This window comes from Eupeodes corollae, chromosome 1 (assembly GCF_945859685.1).
Source record: "Eupeodes corollae chromosome 1, idEupCoro1.1, whole genome shotgun sequence".
NCBI lineage: Eukaryota > Metazoa > Arthropoda > Insecta > Diptera > Syrphidae > Eupeodes > Eupeodes corollae.
Genome location: NC_079147.1, coordinates 186,034,272 through 186,050,558, shown reverse-complemented (window position 1 = coordinate 186,050,558; position 16,287 = coordinate 186,034,272). Strand labels below are relative to the sequence as shown.

The following is a 16,287-nucleotide window of genomic DNA, read 5'->3' as shown; positions in this document are numbered from 1 at the left end:
TATAAACGTATACATACATTGAAAAAGTGATTCAAATAGAAAATACACATACTTTTTCTGGCCCGTTTCTTAAACTTGTACTAAGTACTTATTCTTTTATGAATGCGAAGGCAAATAAAATATGTGTGAAACAACCTTATTCGTTAATCCGATACTATGGCGCTACACGGATGGCCATCGTTGGTATTTACAATAGTTATTGTTATAAAAATACATAAATATGTACCAAATGCATTAATTTGGATAAAAGATAGGAATGTAATTACAATTTTGTGAAAATAATGCGCTCTTTCAGGCTCATGCACAGTTAAAATAATAAAAAAAAAACTATTTTAAGATTCAAAATTTTAGCTGAAAAATAAGTTTTCTTCAAAAATTTAAATGCATTTTATAAATCAAAAAAACCCTTGATTTTTCAGAGCTTTTTTTTATATATGCAATTTTTAATTTTGTTCTAAAAATATTTTTGGTATGCAGTTGTTTAGTGATTGTAAATATTTGAATTTCGTAAAAAAATGTTGGCCCATTTTTAGATATAGAATTTTGAAAAAAAAATTCAATATATTTTTGAAAATCCAAACAATACAAAATTGCACTTTTGGTAATCAAATATTGTTAATGCAATATAAGAACTTATTGAAATCAGTTCATAAGCTGCTGAGAAAATTAAAAAACAAAATAACGGTTCTATGAGCGGTACTTTTCCTGGGCGATACAAAATTATGTTTTTATGCCAAGTAAAAAATATAAATTTTAGAGAAAATTAAAAAAACATCGATAGGTTTGTTTTTGAGAAAAATCGAATTATCGTTTTTTGACCAAAAAAATTGTATAGGGGCCACTGTTAGTTTTGATCTTAAAAAAAACGCCTAACGCGAATCTGCTCAAAAACTTTACTTCCAGGTTTTAACTTAATCGACCCAATGGTTTGGGCTGTAGGAACGTGAAAAGACAGACAAACCAGACCGGACGGAATAGCGGGACTCACTTGTCCCGACTTCCTACCATCGTAAACTCATGTTTGATACAAATCTTGTATTCGAAATACTTGCAACATAGTTCCTACAAGTCGCAAGTAAAAAGTTATATACATAAATGTTTACACAATTGTAGTGCCCCATAAAAATGATGTTTTTAATACAAATATGATTGACAAGGACCAATATATTCGAAACAAAATGTCAGAAAAAATATAAAATGCAAACAGAAAAACTACAGGAGAGGGTCAAGTCAAAAGCAAAAATGTTGTCGGTTTATGAAACCATCATACGAACATGTTCCTTAAAGTATTCGATAGAAGGTTGCCGAAAGGTAAATTCAATTGTATTACTTTTTTGTAGCAAATATATTCACGTATGTAGATTTCGAACAGTTTCATATCGAACTTAAGAAACATTTTCTGGCGTTGTTGTTTAAGTTGATGATCCAGGAATAGGCCGCCACCTTCTTCTTCTTACCAGTGACTTATGGCGACTAACCATTCCGAAAATCCTTCGCTTTGAGTGGTACCCTTCCTTACCTTAACCCTATAGTATTTTAAAAATTCCCTCTGGAAATTCTTTATATTCAAAACTAGCCTAAGCTAAAGCCAACCCTACTGAGGAAAACCGGAATAATTTCAAACTGCTAGAAAAACTTGTAACGGACATATTCGACGTATTAAATTTTTGTCTGACCAGAAATTACGGCAAGAATACTACAGCATCCCAAAGGTATTAAAAATGTCTGGTCAATTGTAAAAAATGTGCGCAACACTACGTCATCGTCAGTTCCTACGCTCGTTTCCAATGACACTTCTTTTATAAGCTGGATTTATAAAGCCAATTTGCTTGCAGCACAGTTTGATATTAATTCGATGCTACCAATATTATTTTTTATTACCATGTGGAGGAATTGGCTGGTTTTCGTTTAGGTGGTTCACTTATACCGACCACATTTCTTGGAAAAAGCAAGCGATCAGAAGATTTAAATATTGTATTTATTTCTGCGTTTCCAGATGGCTTTAAGTATTTATCTTCAGTTTCCATTTCAATTACTCTCGAATTCATTACACATCTCCTTCCTAATCCTGTCCTCTCTAATTTGCTGGCACTGTGTTTAATCATCATAAAGGTATTCACATCCCCTTGATTACGCGCACAATATAAAAAAACATCAAATTAATAGATATAAATAAAACATTTATGCTATCCGTTAAAAAAATAAATTTTTTTTTAGAAATTTGGAATTAATTTTTCTTGAACTTGTCTTATTTGGCTATCAATTATTTATTATATGAACATTTTTAGAAAAAAAAAATGTTGAGTTCCTAAAAGAGCACCGTCAAATAAGTAGAACCGCATCATTATATTCTGGACAAAAATTAAAACAATTTTACCTTCCGAACACGGTATTTAAATTTTCGTTAACAACTTCTGATTATGAAATAAAATTTAGATACAACTTGGATCATATTTCAATTCTATTAAAATAAAAACCCATTGAATCTTAGAAAACAAATAATAACTTAATAAAACATACAACAACAAAAATCGATTGGACCTGCACAATTTTACGCAATCAAAAAGAAAGAAATAAAACTCATCCAAATTATCAAAAAAATGTCTTTTTGTTTTTATTATTATTATTATAAAAATAAGAAAAGTTGAATTTACCAACACAAAATCATGTTTTTCTATTAAGAAACAATGCAATATGCATTAACAAGATATTTATTTTGTTTAAAGATTTGTTTTCAACTTCTTAAATACCTCAATGGCCATCAAAATACAAATAACAAAAAAGAGCAAAAATAGAGATTACATTACCTATGAATTTACATAAAAAAAATCACATTCATTTTAGATATACATACATTATTATATTATTTTATATAAAAATTTTGTATATTTGTGTGTTTGTTTAAGGCAGCAGAATATAAAAAGTTTATTTCTGCTTTAGTTTTTTAATTAATGGCACTCAAATACGATTACTTTAAATTACCCTTTGCTTACTGTTAAATTTATTTTAGTTAAAAAATATAAAACAGTAACAACAAAGGGTTATCAATGTTTTTCTTTTTGTACAAAATCGGATGCTTCTTAAGTCTACGAGTTACGAATTAAAAATAAAAATAGAATAAGAAAATACTCAATATACATATGTAAGTAGATAGATTTATCGCTTAGCGCGTTTTTGTGGTGGTTCCAGGAAGTTTTCATCATCCGAAACATCACCCAAGGGATCAATCTTCATGAGAGCCTTTGCCTTTGAGATAACGATTTGATCGCGCAGCCAACTATGGCCTAAAACATAATCAATAGAAGGCCGCGTATTGGGATCAACTGTGAGCATGTCTGTGATGAGAGATTTGGCACGTTGGGAGACCGTCTTCCAAGCAGGATGAGAAAATTTGAATTTTCCCTTTTTAATTTGATCAATTGCTGGTGAACCATAATCATCATGAAATGGCAGTGTTCCACTTAAGCTAAAAAGTATATAAAAAAAGTCTTGATACAAATCTGAAAAAGTAAAAAAAATGAAAAAGAAAACCCTACAAACCATGTGAACAGCACAACACCCAAACTCCAGATATCAACTTTTTTTGTATAAGCACCACGTCCCTGGGTAAGTAAAACTTCCGGAGCAACATACTGTGGAGTACCGCATAAAGTCCTCATAACAGAGTTCTTTTGTACGAACTTGCTGAGACCAAAGTCAGAAACCTTCAAGAGGGTTTCTTCGTCTGCGGACTCTAGCAACACATTGTCCGGTTTGAGATCACGATGTGTAATGCCTTTGTCATGCAAATACTTTACTGCGTGGCACATTTGATAAAAGAAAAGTTTCGAAATATGATCATTGAGACGTTTCTTTGTCGTTATTCGCTTGAGTAGATCACCGCCTTTCATAAACTCCAACACCATATACACTGAATCGGGTTTGTCAACAATATCATGCATTTTTATAACACAAGGATGTGCCAAAGCTTTCATAATTTTAGCTTCATTCATAACCCTTTCGGGATCGTTTAGATTATTTACTTTGGTACTTTCAGCCAGCATATTTTTCATAACATGCTTCATAGCATATTTAATGCATGTACGACGATCGTACACAAGTCTTACAATTCCACAAGCACCAAAACCTAATTTCTTACTAACATAGTAAGACGATGTGATTTCTTTGGGAAGATCTTGACCTTCGTTAAGGTTGGAATCTTTAAAAACAAAAGCTTCAAAAGAGAAACAAACAAAAAAAAACACAAACAAGAACGAGATTAATTGAAAAACTGATTAATCACAATAAAATCACTGGTGTTATAACTTACCTTGACAATTTGGATGTGATAAAGCAATGATGTCATCATTTTGTAGGATTCGACATTTATTTGTTCCAATAAGTTCACCATTAACAAATGTACCGTTACGAGAAAAGTCCTGTAGATTTTATTAGTAAATTTGTTAATTTTCTTTACAAGTCAAATGAAGTCTTATTTTGTCACAGAATGTCCTGGGAGTGATGAGAAAAAGATCTAGTCAAAGAGGTATATGCACTTTTACTCTGATTCGTTTGGCCAAGGAAACCTTTAAATCGTCTGAATTTGTAACCTGAATCTTTTTCTAGATACTAAAAACAATTCCTTATATTTAAGATATTAAAAAATCTCTGAATTCTGTATCAGTAAATCTTGAAAAAATAATCTTGAATTTTGTTAAGAAGAATGTTTTAAGTATTAGACGAATACGAACAAAATCTTTAGAGTTTTAAGAAAAACTTTCAATTTAAACAATTATAGAGCAATTTCGTCGCTTTGAGAACTTAAATCAGTTTTGTTATTTGAATCTTGACAATTTAAGAAATAACTCCACAGAGGAAATTTACAAAAGAAATGGCCATCTTTGAATGTTTTTCTATAAGCCAGTTTCTGGCTTTAGGTGGGTCTTATATTCCTAGATATAATGCAATCGGTTAAAATGTCCCATAAGGATTAGAGACCTATGTGACAAGAAATGATAACGAATTTTATCATCATGTGGTTGCTTAGCTTGAGCCTTCCGGGGTTTACCATCCGGCTTTAACAAATATTTATTCATCGTAGAGAAAATAAAGTTTGGTGCCAACAATAATAATACATTCAAATAATACCCTAAACTAAATTCCTAAGATAATCCTAAACTAAATCTCTTAAAGAACCTTAAAACTACACCTAAAGTAAACAATTTCATATGTTCAGGATACCACCCTACTTAATTTCTGATGTCATTGACGAAGTTCTGGTCGCCTTTTTTCGCATTTAAAACGACCCCAACTGCAGGATTAGAAACAATACTCAATTTCTTACCACTTGACTTCTTATATGCACAAGAAACACTGCAAACCATCGCCTTATGGCTTGGTCAAACCAGTTGCTGGGAAACTAGCCAAATAGGAGATGCACGAATTTTACAGATATACTTAGGGAACAATGTGAGCACACACTACATGACACCGTGGTTAATTTAACAAATCCTTAACAACTAATTTGCCTGGTAGACTTAAATAAGTCGACTATATTTTTATATACCGACATCTTGAAAACAGATGGTAGGAGGAGGTATCTTTTTGGAAACAATTGATCTCCCTAACTCCTTTAAAATCCGCGATCAAAGCATTGTCCTTCAGGCCGAGGTATTGTCTGTGACTTACTCTGCTTGTAATTTAAATAAATACAAAATAAATTGGTTGGCGCAACAATCCGTGGAGAAACTAATGGCTTACAACTCTCAACCATTCCTGGGAGCCTAATCCGAAAGGCTAATTTGAGAAAGCTCTTTTTCATGACAAGTATTACTTGTCGTGCTGTTTCCAAAAACTAGCGGCCATATAAGGGTACATTTTTAAGGTGATATTCTATATCACTTTTTCTTAATTATTCCTTTTATAACAAAAATTGTACACATCCAAAAGATGTAACCTTTAAGTATTATGATGTCTTTTCCAAATTTTATGAGAACTCTGAGTGAAACAAACATTTTTCAATCTTATTTAAATAAAAATAAAATTGCATTTAGCTCCCTTTCGCACTATGATATCACAGTTGCAGAGCTTTTTTTTACTAAAAAAAGCTTTAGGTTTTCATATTAAGGTTGGTCTTTCGACAGGTTTTTAAAACTTTAAAGGTATGATTTCAGATCACATTGACCGTGGTCACTGGGAAACTTACATGGCTACGCAGGTTATAGCGTATAAGGTTCTGTTTAGATCGAAAATGAAATGTTGTAAATGTGATCCTTAGTTCGCGAAATATTGAAACTGTACATGTAAAGCGGTTCGTTAGCTAGAACGGTCACTTGATCAAAGTGAATCCAGTGGTGGTCATCTGGATCTGGTCTAGTATATGTATGTTAAGATTTTCCTCTTTTTTCCTACATCGCTTTATGTGTTCTTCTAAGTGTATAGCAATTCTTCTCCGAGTTTATCCTACATACCAACCATGACCTGCAGCTGGATATATTTTTGGATTCTGCATAAGGAGTTTATTGTTTAGTGATTGGGGGTAGTTGATCACTTTTTTAGTTGGTTAACATCTATATCTTTATAAGGCTTTTCCTACTTTATCAATTACACTTAAGAAATATGGTAAGAACGCTTTTAAACAACATCTTTCATTTCCCTCGTCAAAGTTGGTTTCCACATTCTTTTAATCTATAGTTCAAGCCACAAAAAACATCTGGCCAACACTGGATTTAAAACGTTCAAGGTGCTTGCTCTCTCTAAGCAGATCGCATATAAGCTGGATAATAGGTGTCATAACCGGACACTGTCTAATAGGAAAGCACGCCACGAGACTAGGCGTATTCTGAAATGACTTTTGCAGAAGCTGTATGGACGAGGAAGAGGAAGAAACGGTTCTTCGTCTTCTCTGCACATGCCCTGCTCTAGCTCGAAAACGCAAGAATTACCTAGGAGAATTCTTCTTTAACGATCTAAACGATCTAAATCATATCGGTATAATCAGCCTCTCACGTTTCGTAAGGGACTCTAACTGGTTCCATTGAGCTTAGGAGGAAGCCTCAAGATTCATGTGGTATCACAATGGGCCATTAAACTGGCCTAAGTGTGTCCGTTCAGTCTTGGACAGCCACTATAACCTAACCTAACCTATAGTTCAGGAACAAAAAGGAAGAAAAAGTGTAGACAACCGATTTCAAATTTTCCGGATGATGGTGGTGTTTGTTTCATCTTCTTCGATTTTTAATGTAATTAAAATTGACACAGTTCCTTATGTATTGTTCCGTTAACCTAGCCCAAGATTGTAAAAAATATACAAATTTATTAGGGCATTCTTAACTCACAATTGGCTGCAGAGGATATTCTTCTTTGTAAATTCTCTGTAGGGTATACAATTTTGGAACTTGTCACACCCCGCCACATGAAAAATAAATGAGGTGGCTCAACATTTCATTGAGAACTAGGGCCTAGTGACTTACAACTCTCAACCATTCCTTTGTTAGAATCATGGGATGGAAGGGACCTACAGTTTTTATGCTGAATCTTAATGGTTATTTGGGAAAGCACTTATCATGACAAGAATTGCTCTTCGATAAACAATACCCATAAAAAAAGCTTTAGGTTATACAGAAATGGTTTGAACCCAAGAACTTTTAACAGTCATACTCACTAGCCCCACCATTACTCGGAGTAATTCTTTGTAACCACAAACCCGCCGGCTTAAGTAACATTCTCAAAAAACTTAGGTCTACTTTCGCGATCTCTCTCAAGGCTAAATATCAATTTTGCAGTGCTTAAATGACTTAAATGTGTTTTTCAGTGCCGTATTTTGCTATACTTAATGTAACGGGTTATCCATTTGGCGGTATAGGGCTAGAATTCGACATCTGCCAAATTAAGTTGTTAAAACAATTGAAAAGACTGGATAGGTTACAGATATTGTAAGGCATGTGCATTGTTTCGGTCGTACCACTGAAAATATCGCTGTTGTAAGTTAAAGTGTTGCCGAAGACCCGAATGTGTCGATTCCTCGTCGTCCTCTGGAATTAGGACTATCTTACATTTACATTCATGGCATTTTTTGCATTTGGATCAACACCTACATCCATATTAAGTGCAACTCACACAAGAACTGAAGCCTGCTGACCATTCACAAATCGTAGATACGTCGAATAGGTTCTTGAGGGGCGATTTTTCGAAACAAAATTTTCTTCAGTGACTCTGTGGGTAAGTAAATAAACAAAATTGTCGTATTTGAGGTAATTGAATTAAGAGAGGAGAGTAGAAAAGTCACTGTTTGGTGCGCTCTTTGGCCCGGAGGGAGGTGTTATTGGAACTAATTCTTCGAAAACGTCGAAAGAACGATTGTCACCGTCAATTCGGAGCCCTATGTTCATATTCTATCAGACTTTTGTTTGCCTCCAATTGAATAATACGACTTGAAGAATATGTGGTTATAACAAGATGGTGCCACATGCCACACAACCCGAGCGAATATGGCTTTATTGCAAGAGACATTTTCTGGCCGCATAATTTCAGTAGTGGAGATATCAACTGGCCACAAAGACACTTAGAGAAATACTGTGTCTGTGCAGATAATCCTTTAACTCTTGGGCACTTAAAAACCAACATTTGTCAAGTTATGGCTGAGATACCGCCGAATATGTATCAAAAATTACCTCAAAAGAATTGATGCTTGCAAAAATTCGCGTGGTGGTCATTTAAATGATGTATTGTTTCACACATATTGTCCACGTTTTAACTTTATAATAAAAAAGTATCATGAAAACAAATTTTTTATGTTTATTTACGGTTACTTTTGAAACCGCAAAATGGATAAACCTGTAAATTTAAAGATATCAACCGCAGATTAACAATCCTACTAAAAAAAATTAACTAACATAACCAAACAACACCATTGTATGAGATTTTTTAAAGTGTATTTTTGACGAAGACAATTGTAGATCTCTCTATAAACATATTGACGTGTTAGCTTTACAAATTTGAAAAAAAACACGGTTAAGCTCAAAAGCAGATAATATTTCTATTATTTTGAAAATTGCTGTGCAAATTAATGCAGGAGGCAGAAATCTCTAGCTTATTGTATGGTTTCATAAGCTGGACACCTAAAAAACAAAAAAGGTTTTTTTCCTATCCCAATACGAACGAAAATACATCCATTCAAAGGGTTAAATTTCGAATTGAAAACGTTATCTAAAATCTAATTCCTTTCGACACAACAAAACGCAAAAATCAACAAGTCTGAAGTTACCGATTCGTTGACTTTTATCTTCTTTCAAAATGTTTATTTATCTTCTCATTATGTTTAATTTATCTCTACCTACAAAAAATTGTAACTTTATTCTAAAAAATAAACAAAGAACTCAAATTCATATCGAAGTTTGTATTAATGTATCCGAGGCTACCTGAATTGATTTGGGTTCATATTACGCATTATAATCCATCCACAATAAATCATTTAAATGAGGAACAACTAATCCCTCCTATCATCATATTTTGTTCCCTCAAAACCATCTGCCTCTTCTCTGTCCCTTGCCCTATCTTAAGGCCATTGAACATTTATCCAATGGGATAAGGATCTTATTTCAAAAGGAAAAGAAATTTGAATTCCAGTCACATGGTGGTGTTTATTTTGTTTTGAATTCAAATTTGAAAAACAACAACAAATAGAAAGAAATAAGAAGAAAACTTAAGACAATAGATTCACTTACCTGAATATAAACTGGCTTCGAGAGATCACAATTCTCGCGTCTAATTTGGAAATGAACTTTTGATATGCGACACAGCATTTTCTCAGGTAGTTCTTTGAGTGTTAGCACCAAATCGTTACCTTCACCACGACCAGCTGCAAATTTTTCATGACACAAATCTGCAATAAGACCAAAAAGAAAAGAAACAATCAAAAGTGGTTCCTTTTTCTTTATATTTTTACAACAAACAAAATTCAAGAACATAAACTCAAGGTACATAAAATCAAAAGGAAGACAAAAACACCAATTTTACCAACGTAAGGGGGGGACGAATTTGTTATAAGGATTTTATGTTTAACTCTCGTACCCAAAGTTTTAACTTTGATATTTTTCCCATACAGCCTGCCCCAAACTACATTTTCGATGGGTTGGGACTCGAGTTGAGTCCATAAATTTGAAGCTTGACTTTGGGTGGCTCCCTGGGTATCGGGGCAGTTTTCACGGGCCATTTTCTTATCAGCGTTCGTCTAGTTGTTTTTATTGGAATGATTTGTTTTCAGGAATTTTTTGAATCTGTTAAAATTATTTTTGAATGGGATTCGACATTGAAGATGAACGAGGATGACTGATTATAGACAAAACGCGTTAACAGTAGGCTTTAGAATACAGGATTATCCTCCGAGCTTTGACTACTTCAGCAGATTAGATTCACACTTCACTAGAATTGCTCCCGTTCCCGTTTTCCGTTGAGTTTTTGTTAGTATGAGTTGAGTTTATTGTTTTTTTCAGCTGTCACTTTTGTAGGATGGCGGTTTTTTAAATTTTTTGTTTTTGTTCTGCTACGAGGTGAGTTTCATATAAATAAAATGATCAGGGTTGTTATATGGAATAAGTTTAATGCTTCAAATTATAGGGGGCAGTATTTTGGGATTTAATATTTTCAGAGAACTTGATATGGATTAGATTTTTATTTGCTGCAAGAAATATCATGTATTAGGTGATGTTCAGATTGATCACTTTTAAGGCAACTTTTATAGTTTTCATAGTTTTATCATATTCTCACTTATCACGTTAAAGGGCAGAAATGAGATAGGAATTGTAAGTTTAAGTTGGAAGTCATAGCAAAGGATGGATTACAATGTGGAAGGCTAGTGTCTTTTTTGTTGCTAATAGAAAAAATTATCAATTTATTAAATATAAAAACAATTTTGGACAACAGAGAAAAGACGTTCCATACGATATATTTTTGTTTGGTTTGGGGATCAGTGTTTTGATCTAAGGAACCATCATCCTTACGCTTGTTGTTACATTCTTTGCAAGCGATTATTTCTCAACAATTTTGGAAAATCCAATCAAATTTAGGAGTCAATAAATAAAAACACTCTAAAGTTATTAAACTTCAACTTTTTCAAAACACGCTGAAGCTCAAAGCCAGAAAAAGTAAAAAAAAATGAATTTAATAAAAAGGAAATTGATAAAGTAGTACCCGTGGCATGATGGTTAGTGCGTTGGACTGTCATGCCAGAGGTATTGGGTTTGATCCCTGCCTATGCTAAAGTCTTTTCACGGGTACTGCCTCTTGCGAGGAATTGACAAATTCTCCAAGAGTAACTCTTGTCATGAAAAGTGCTTTCTCAAAGTAGCCGTTCGGAATCGGCATACAAACTGTAGGTCCCTTCCATATCTGACAACATTACTCGCACACAGGAATGGTTGAGAGTTGTAAGTCACTAGGTCCTAGTTCTCCACGGACTGTTGCGCCACCTAATTTATTATTTAAATTGATAAAACTAATTTTCTATTATATTCTTCATAAACGAAACAAACCAGAATGATGTGTGTAGAACTCTTGTCTTTTTGGATTTAAAAAACAAACATTCTTTGTTATTTTTACAAAACGTGCTTTAAAAAAGTGGATTTACATGAATCTGCAAAGATCAGATGGGCAGATAAATGTCGAAACCCTTGAGGTTTATGCATAATCTCAAGTGGTATAACTCTTTTTTTTATTTCCTACAATAATAATAAACATTGGAAACTATTTTCAGACAGCCAAAAAATATTGCTTTAAAAAAGAAGTGGCTATAATTATGTCCACAGAATTTTTCCATCGTCTTCAAATGATATTTAAAAAGGTTAATTTAATTCTTTATTGAGTAAAACTCATTAAAAGTTGTAAAAATATTTCAAAAAATGTTGAAATCAGTTGCATGAACCTCACAATTAAATAGACGACCTTCTTTGGTGTCAAAAGTCTAAATATTAAAAAGATCTGAGAATCATGATAATTTAATTTCATTCCACTTTTCAACAAGGCTTTCTTTCCAGTCCAGTTTGGGAATACAAAGATAAATACAAACTTTGGATTATGAATACTTTTTTGTTTATAATAACTTTCGTTCTTCTTTTTGCTTCTAAGGACTTTTAATGAAACATTTGGTGATCTGTCAAAAGTGCAATTACAAGTTTAACACATTTGTATTTTTTTATTGTGAAAGATTTTAAGTAAGAGCTAAGGTTGGAAACTTTCGCATAATTTAACTCCGTATATTTTATTGTTGAAAGCTTTGCACTTATGCATTTTTACAAGGAAATTAAACCTCCTGCATCAGATCGGGAATACTGCTTTGGTACCAAAATTCAAAAATAAAGAAGAAATGTGAATCTTTTTTGCTACGCTTGTAACATTGTGGCAACACTAATATAGACGTAGACGTAGATGCTTTAACAAAGTTGAACATATGCGGCTTCACTATAATCTTTGCTTCTTCATTTCTTAAATTTCCTATAATGCAGACGTTAATATCTTCTGCATTTTGGCCTTTTCTGTCTATCTCGAAGATATGAATTTTATATTTAGCATCCATTTTTTTGCAGAAATCAAATGCAGATTCATGTTAAGAAAAAGTTATAATACACCTATATAATACAACTAAAATGTGTTTTCCACATAAAGCTGGCGAAACATGACCAATTCAAAGAGCCAAATGGACGTGAGCCGAGTCAAAATCGAATGAAGGAACTTAGGCGACTCGGTTTGGCTCTGTCGATCCATTTAAATTTTTAGCAAGTCAAAAACAGCGAGTCCAATCCAACAGTCCCAGACTCAGCTCTAAAGTGTGTGTGGGATTTCAACAAGCCAAGTAGTTCTTTCTGATAAAACAATTTCGGCTTGTCGTCTAACAACTATCCAATAATCCTGGCAAGAGTACGATAACTTTGGCACCAAGAAAAACTAGTGGTTTTCGGTAGAGGCCCTTAATAAATGAGAGGGGGTCTATCTCCCCTCATTAAGGTGAGAGGGACAATTTCATTGAAACTTATGATCCAGAAAAAATTGGAGCAATCAACTTCAAGAGAAAAATAACCCTCAAAAAGTTTATTTTAACTTGTTTTCATAAATTTGTTATTTATAAAATACTTACTGAAATAAGTTTGTTATAATGTATTATAAAGTGTGGAGTTCTGGCTTTTAAATAAGGTATAAATTTTGTAAAATTTTGTTTGGATTTTAAGTACAATTTTATAAAATTGCCCATCTCGCCTAAATGAAGGGAGATACACCTCCCTTAATAGTTAAAAAATGCTTATATTAAGCCTTTCTGCCAAAAAGTGTAACCAACAAATTAATATATATGAATTACTTCCAAATAAATCATGTGTGGCTTTATTGAATACAAATCTGGCAGAAATGTCAAAATGAACCATTTTTGTAGATGTGAAATTTATAAAATTTATTTAAAATAGTAAACAATTTTACCTCGCCTTAAAATTGCTATAATTATGCACATATATCTACATACAATAACAATCGTGCTTCGAAAGAAAAGTTGAGCTATATAGTTACTAAACACACCTAATAGTTCACCTTTATTATTTTCAATTGCCCAGTTTATATATCTAAGATTTCTGAGAATTTTCATTTTCAATTGAATTATGAAAAATCAATTCTCCGAATTCTGACTGTCTAAACTTAAACTGACCAAATATATATTTACCATACTCCTTATCAACAAATTGACATTTTGCATTTCAACTCACCTTAATACCCCATTCATGAGAAACCTGCTCTGCTCCAAATGTTGGGGCAAAATATAAAAACATTTTGACACTGACATTTCAAATGTCACCCTTGTCTCCACCCCACCACAAAATAGAACAAAATATTCAATTCTCAAATATTTAAACCGTGCTGCTGATAACCCCACACGGCACAGGCACACATTTCTTTTCTTTGGGGGTGAGCTACAATTCCATCAACAGCAACACATCACATCAAACGACATTCGAACAAGAAAAGAGAACGACCTGCAGAAAAATATAGAACACCCTAATCAATTGAATTAAGAAAATTGTAAAAGAATTTAATTCTGGACCGCTTGTGATTGAAGCACTCGAACTGTGTTACGCAAGAAATGCTCAATCGCCTGCTCCACAATTTAAAACATCGCTCCAATGTTACCCTCCGTCAGTGGTCATATCAGTGTGAGTACATTTTTGCCCAGCGTTCGCGGCGTGCCCAGCAACTGTTGACCTTCTACCATCGGGTATGGGGCGAGACCGGATTCAAGGAGCTGTTGCGAAGCTATCGCACTCAATTCCAGCCTCCGATACAGGGCCTTATGTTGAGTGCCGTTGGGGCTCTGGCATTCGATTGGGACAACGAACGGATCCAACTCAACAAGTTCGAACTCTGTCAGTCGGACATGGACTTCATCGACCGTGCCGAAAGAGCTCTTGTGTGCGAGGTATGCAGTCAGTGGTCGAGAACGGTCTGTTATTGTGCATCGAACACAGACGACCGCATATGGGAGCCCTATGTGACCAGGGACAACTACACAATCTGGAAGCGCGAGGAGAAGCCATCTCTGTACGCCTACAAGATTTACGTTCACTACGACGACGTCTCGGCCGATGACTTCCTCAACGTCCAGACCGACATCGAATATCGCAAACAATGGGACTCAACGGCTGTCAAGCTGGAGGTAATCGAGTGCGACACGATGCCAAACTCCAACAGCCATCTGATATACTGGGAGATGCAGTGGCCCAGATTCTTCGCCAATAGGGACTACGTTTACTGTCGACGCATCCTAACCGACAAGGAACACAATGCAATTCTAATATACAACCAGAGCACCAAGCACCCCAAGTACCCTGAGGACCCACAGAAGGTGCGCGTTAACGAATATTGGAGCTACATGGTCATAAAACCCTACAAGACCTTCCAAGAACCTGGAATTCACTATGTGTTGACATATTTCGACGACCCTGGGTTGGCGATTCCCGCACGAGTGAAATCCTGGGTCACCCAAAGCCAGATGCCTGACTTCCTCAACAGACTCTACGAGGCAACCAAGGAATACGCCCGCAATCGTTCCCAGTCAAAGACAAAACAAATTTCCAGCCACTTCAAGATGTCAACATCTGAGTGCCGAACAAACGACGAGGATCGAGGCAGTCGACTAGACAGCGGCGGTGGTGGTGGACCTAGAGTACCGAAAATTGAGCCAATACAGGTTGGGAAGTAGGTAGAAGTGCACCTCTCCCGGTCTGTTTCTTTTCTTATTTTTTTTTTTTGAAACGAGACTTGTTTTCATATTTTATCACATCCCTCTTTAAGCTAATTCCAATCTAACTATTGTTATACAATTTTCCCTAATTTACCTCTATCTCTCTACCCCTTCTTCTCTTTCTCTTTTTCGAGTAAGGTTCTATATTTTATTAAATCCAATTGGCGGTTGTTAACGAAGTGCACTAACGCTAAGTGCATGGCATTCGAAGAAGTTGCAAAAAGTGTACATTTTTTTAAATATTGAATTAGTAGCATTTATTATTAATTTTGATAAACGATCTTTTGATTTTTAAGATTTTATCACGTGTTTTTTAATTGAATTGGAGAAAAAAACAAAAATGTTAAAGTATTTTGAAGAGAAGAGAATTACATAAAATAAAACACTAAAATATCCTGTTTTCTTATGATGATGGTTTGGGTTTGATTTGCTTTTGTGTGGACATTTTTGGGTTGGATGCGCATTTAATGCATTTTTATTTATATGTACCTAGAAAATGCTAGTCTTGTTGCTGTAATGGGTCATTTAGATTCGTCATTCCTTGTTTTGTAAATAGCAAATATAGACAAACACATTTATTTTTTTAAATTTTTATTTGGCTTGCTTGATGTACTAAATTTAGTAAATTGTTTATGCGAAAACGAGACCCAGAGCCAGAGCGGGTTGAGCTAAAGCTTTTAAAAACATTATTGCTTTAGGTGTGAGTTTGTGAGACTGCTATTTGCAATTGTGATGAGAATGTTTTTTTTTTTTTATTTCTTCAATCAAGTCAATATGATGGAAAATGTAAATCTAGTGTGGTTTGTATCTGCATACTAATACATTTCTGTCTAGAGATGATTGGTGAAGAAGCAAGGGCGGGTTCAGACTTTTTATGAGAGGGGGGGATGTCAAAAACTTAACATAAAAATGAATTTTTGGACACCGCTTAAAAATTTACTTTTTATGTTCTGTAAAGAAGGCTGACAAAATTAAAATAACGTAATGTAAACCTTAAATTTCAAGGTTTAAAGTGAAAATTTTAGTTATTA

At 34.1% G+C, this 16,287-nt stretch overlaps 2 protein-coding genes across 3 annotated transcripts; one reads left to right on the top strand and one right to left on the bottom strand.

The window, feature by feature from the left end:
- Positions 1–2,649: 2,649 nt before the first annotated feature.
- On the bottom strand, positions 2,650–10,443 carry LOC129942159 (ovarian-specific serine/threonine-protein kinase Lok). Of its 2 annotated transcripts, none has more exons than XM_056050977.1 (5): positions 9,997–10,443; positions 9,705–9,862; positions 4,310–4,418; positions 3,541–4,213; positions 2,650–3,466 (listed from the first exon to the last, which is right to left on the bottom strand). In XM_056050977.1, exons 1-5 carry the CDS (start codon positions 10,190–10,192, stop codon positions 3,157–3,159), a joined length of 1,446 nt encoding a protein of 481 aa, XP_055906952.1. In that variant the 5' UTR covers positions 10,193–10,443; the 3' UTR covers positions 2,650–3,156. The 2 variants fall into 2 exon arrangements, with proteins under 2 accessions (XP_055906952.1, XP_055906953.1); XM_056050978.1 differs by having other exon boundaries at positions 2,657–3,466; positions 10,051–10,441.
- Positions 10,444–13,808: 3,365 nt separating this feature from the next.
- LOC129940688 (stAR-related lipid transfer protein 7, mitochondrial) lies at positions 13,809–15,668 on the top strand. The gene has a single exon (XM_056049103.1). The coding sequence runs from the start codon at positions 14,099–14,101 to the stop codon at positions 15,212–15,214; it is 1,116 nt and encodes a 371-aa protein (XP_055905078.1). The 5' UTR covers positions 13,809–14,098; the 3' UTR covers positions 15,215–15,668.
- The last annotated feature ends 619 nt before the right edge of the window (positions 15,669–16,287 follow it).

Bases quoted from the DNA above. Each gene is read 5' to 3' on its own strand.
- LOC129942159 (XM_056050977.1), bottom strand. From the start codon at position 10,192: ATGGCCCGTGAAAACTGCCCCGATACCCAGGGAGCCACCCAAAGTCAA. The intron at 9,863-9,996 runs GTAAAATTGGTG...GTCTTATTGCAG, and splicing joins TTCGTCCCCCCCTTACGTTG to ATTTGTGTCATGAAAAATTT. The intron at 4,214-4,309 runs GTAAGTTATAAC...TCTCTTTTGAAG, and splicing joins ATCACATCCAAATTGTCAAG to CTTTTGTTTTTAAAGATTCC.
- LOC129940688 (XM_056049103.1), top strand. From the start codon at position 14,099: ATGCTCAATCGCCTGCTCCACAATTTAAAACATCGCTCCAATGTTACC.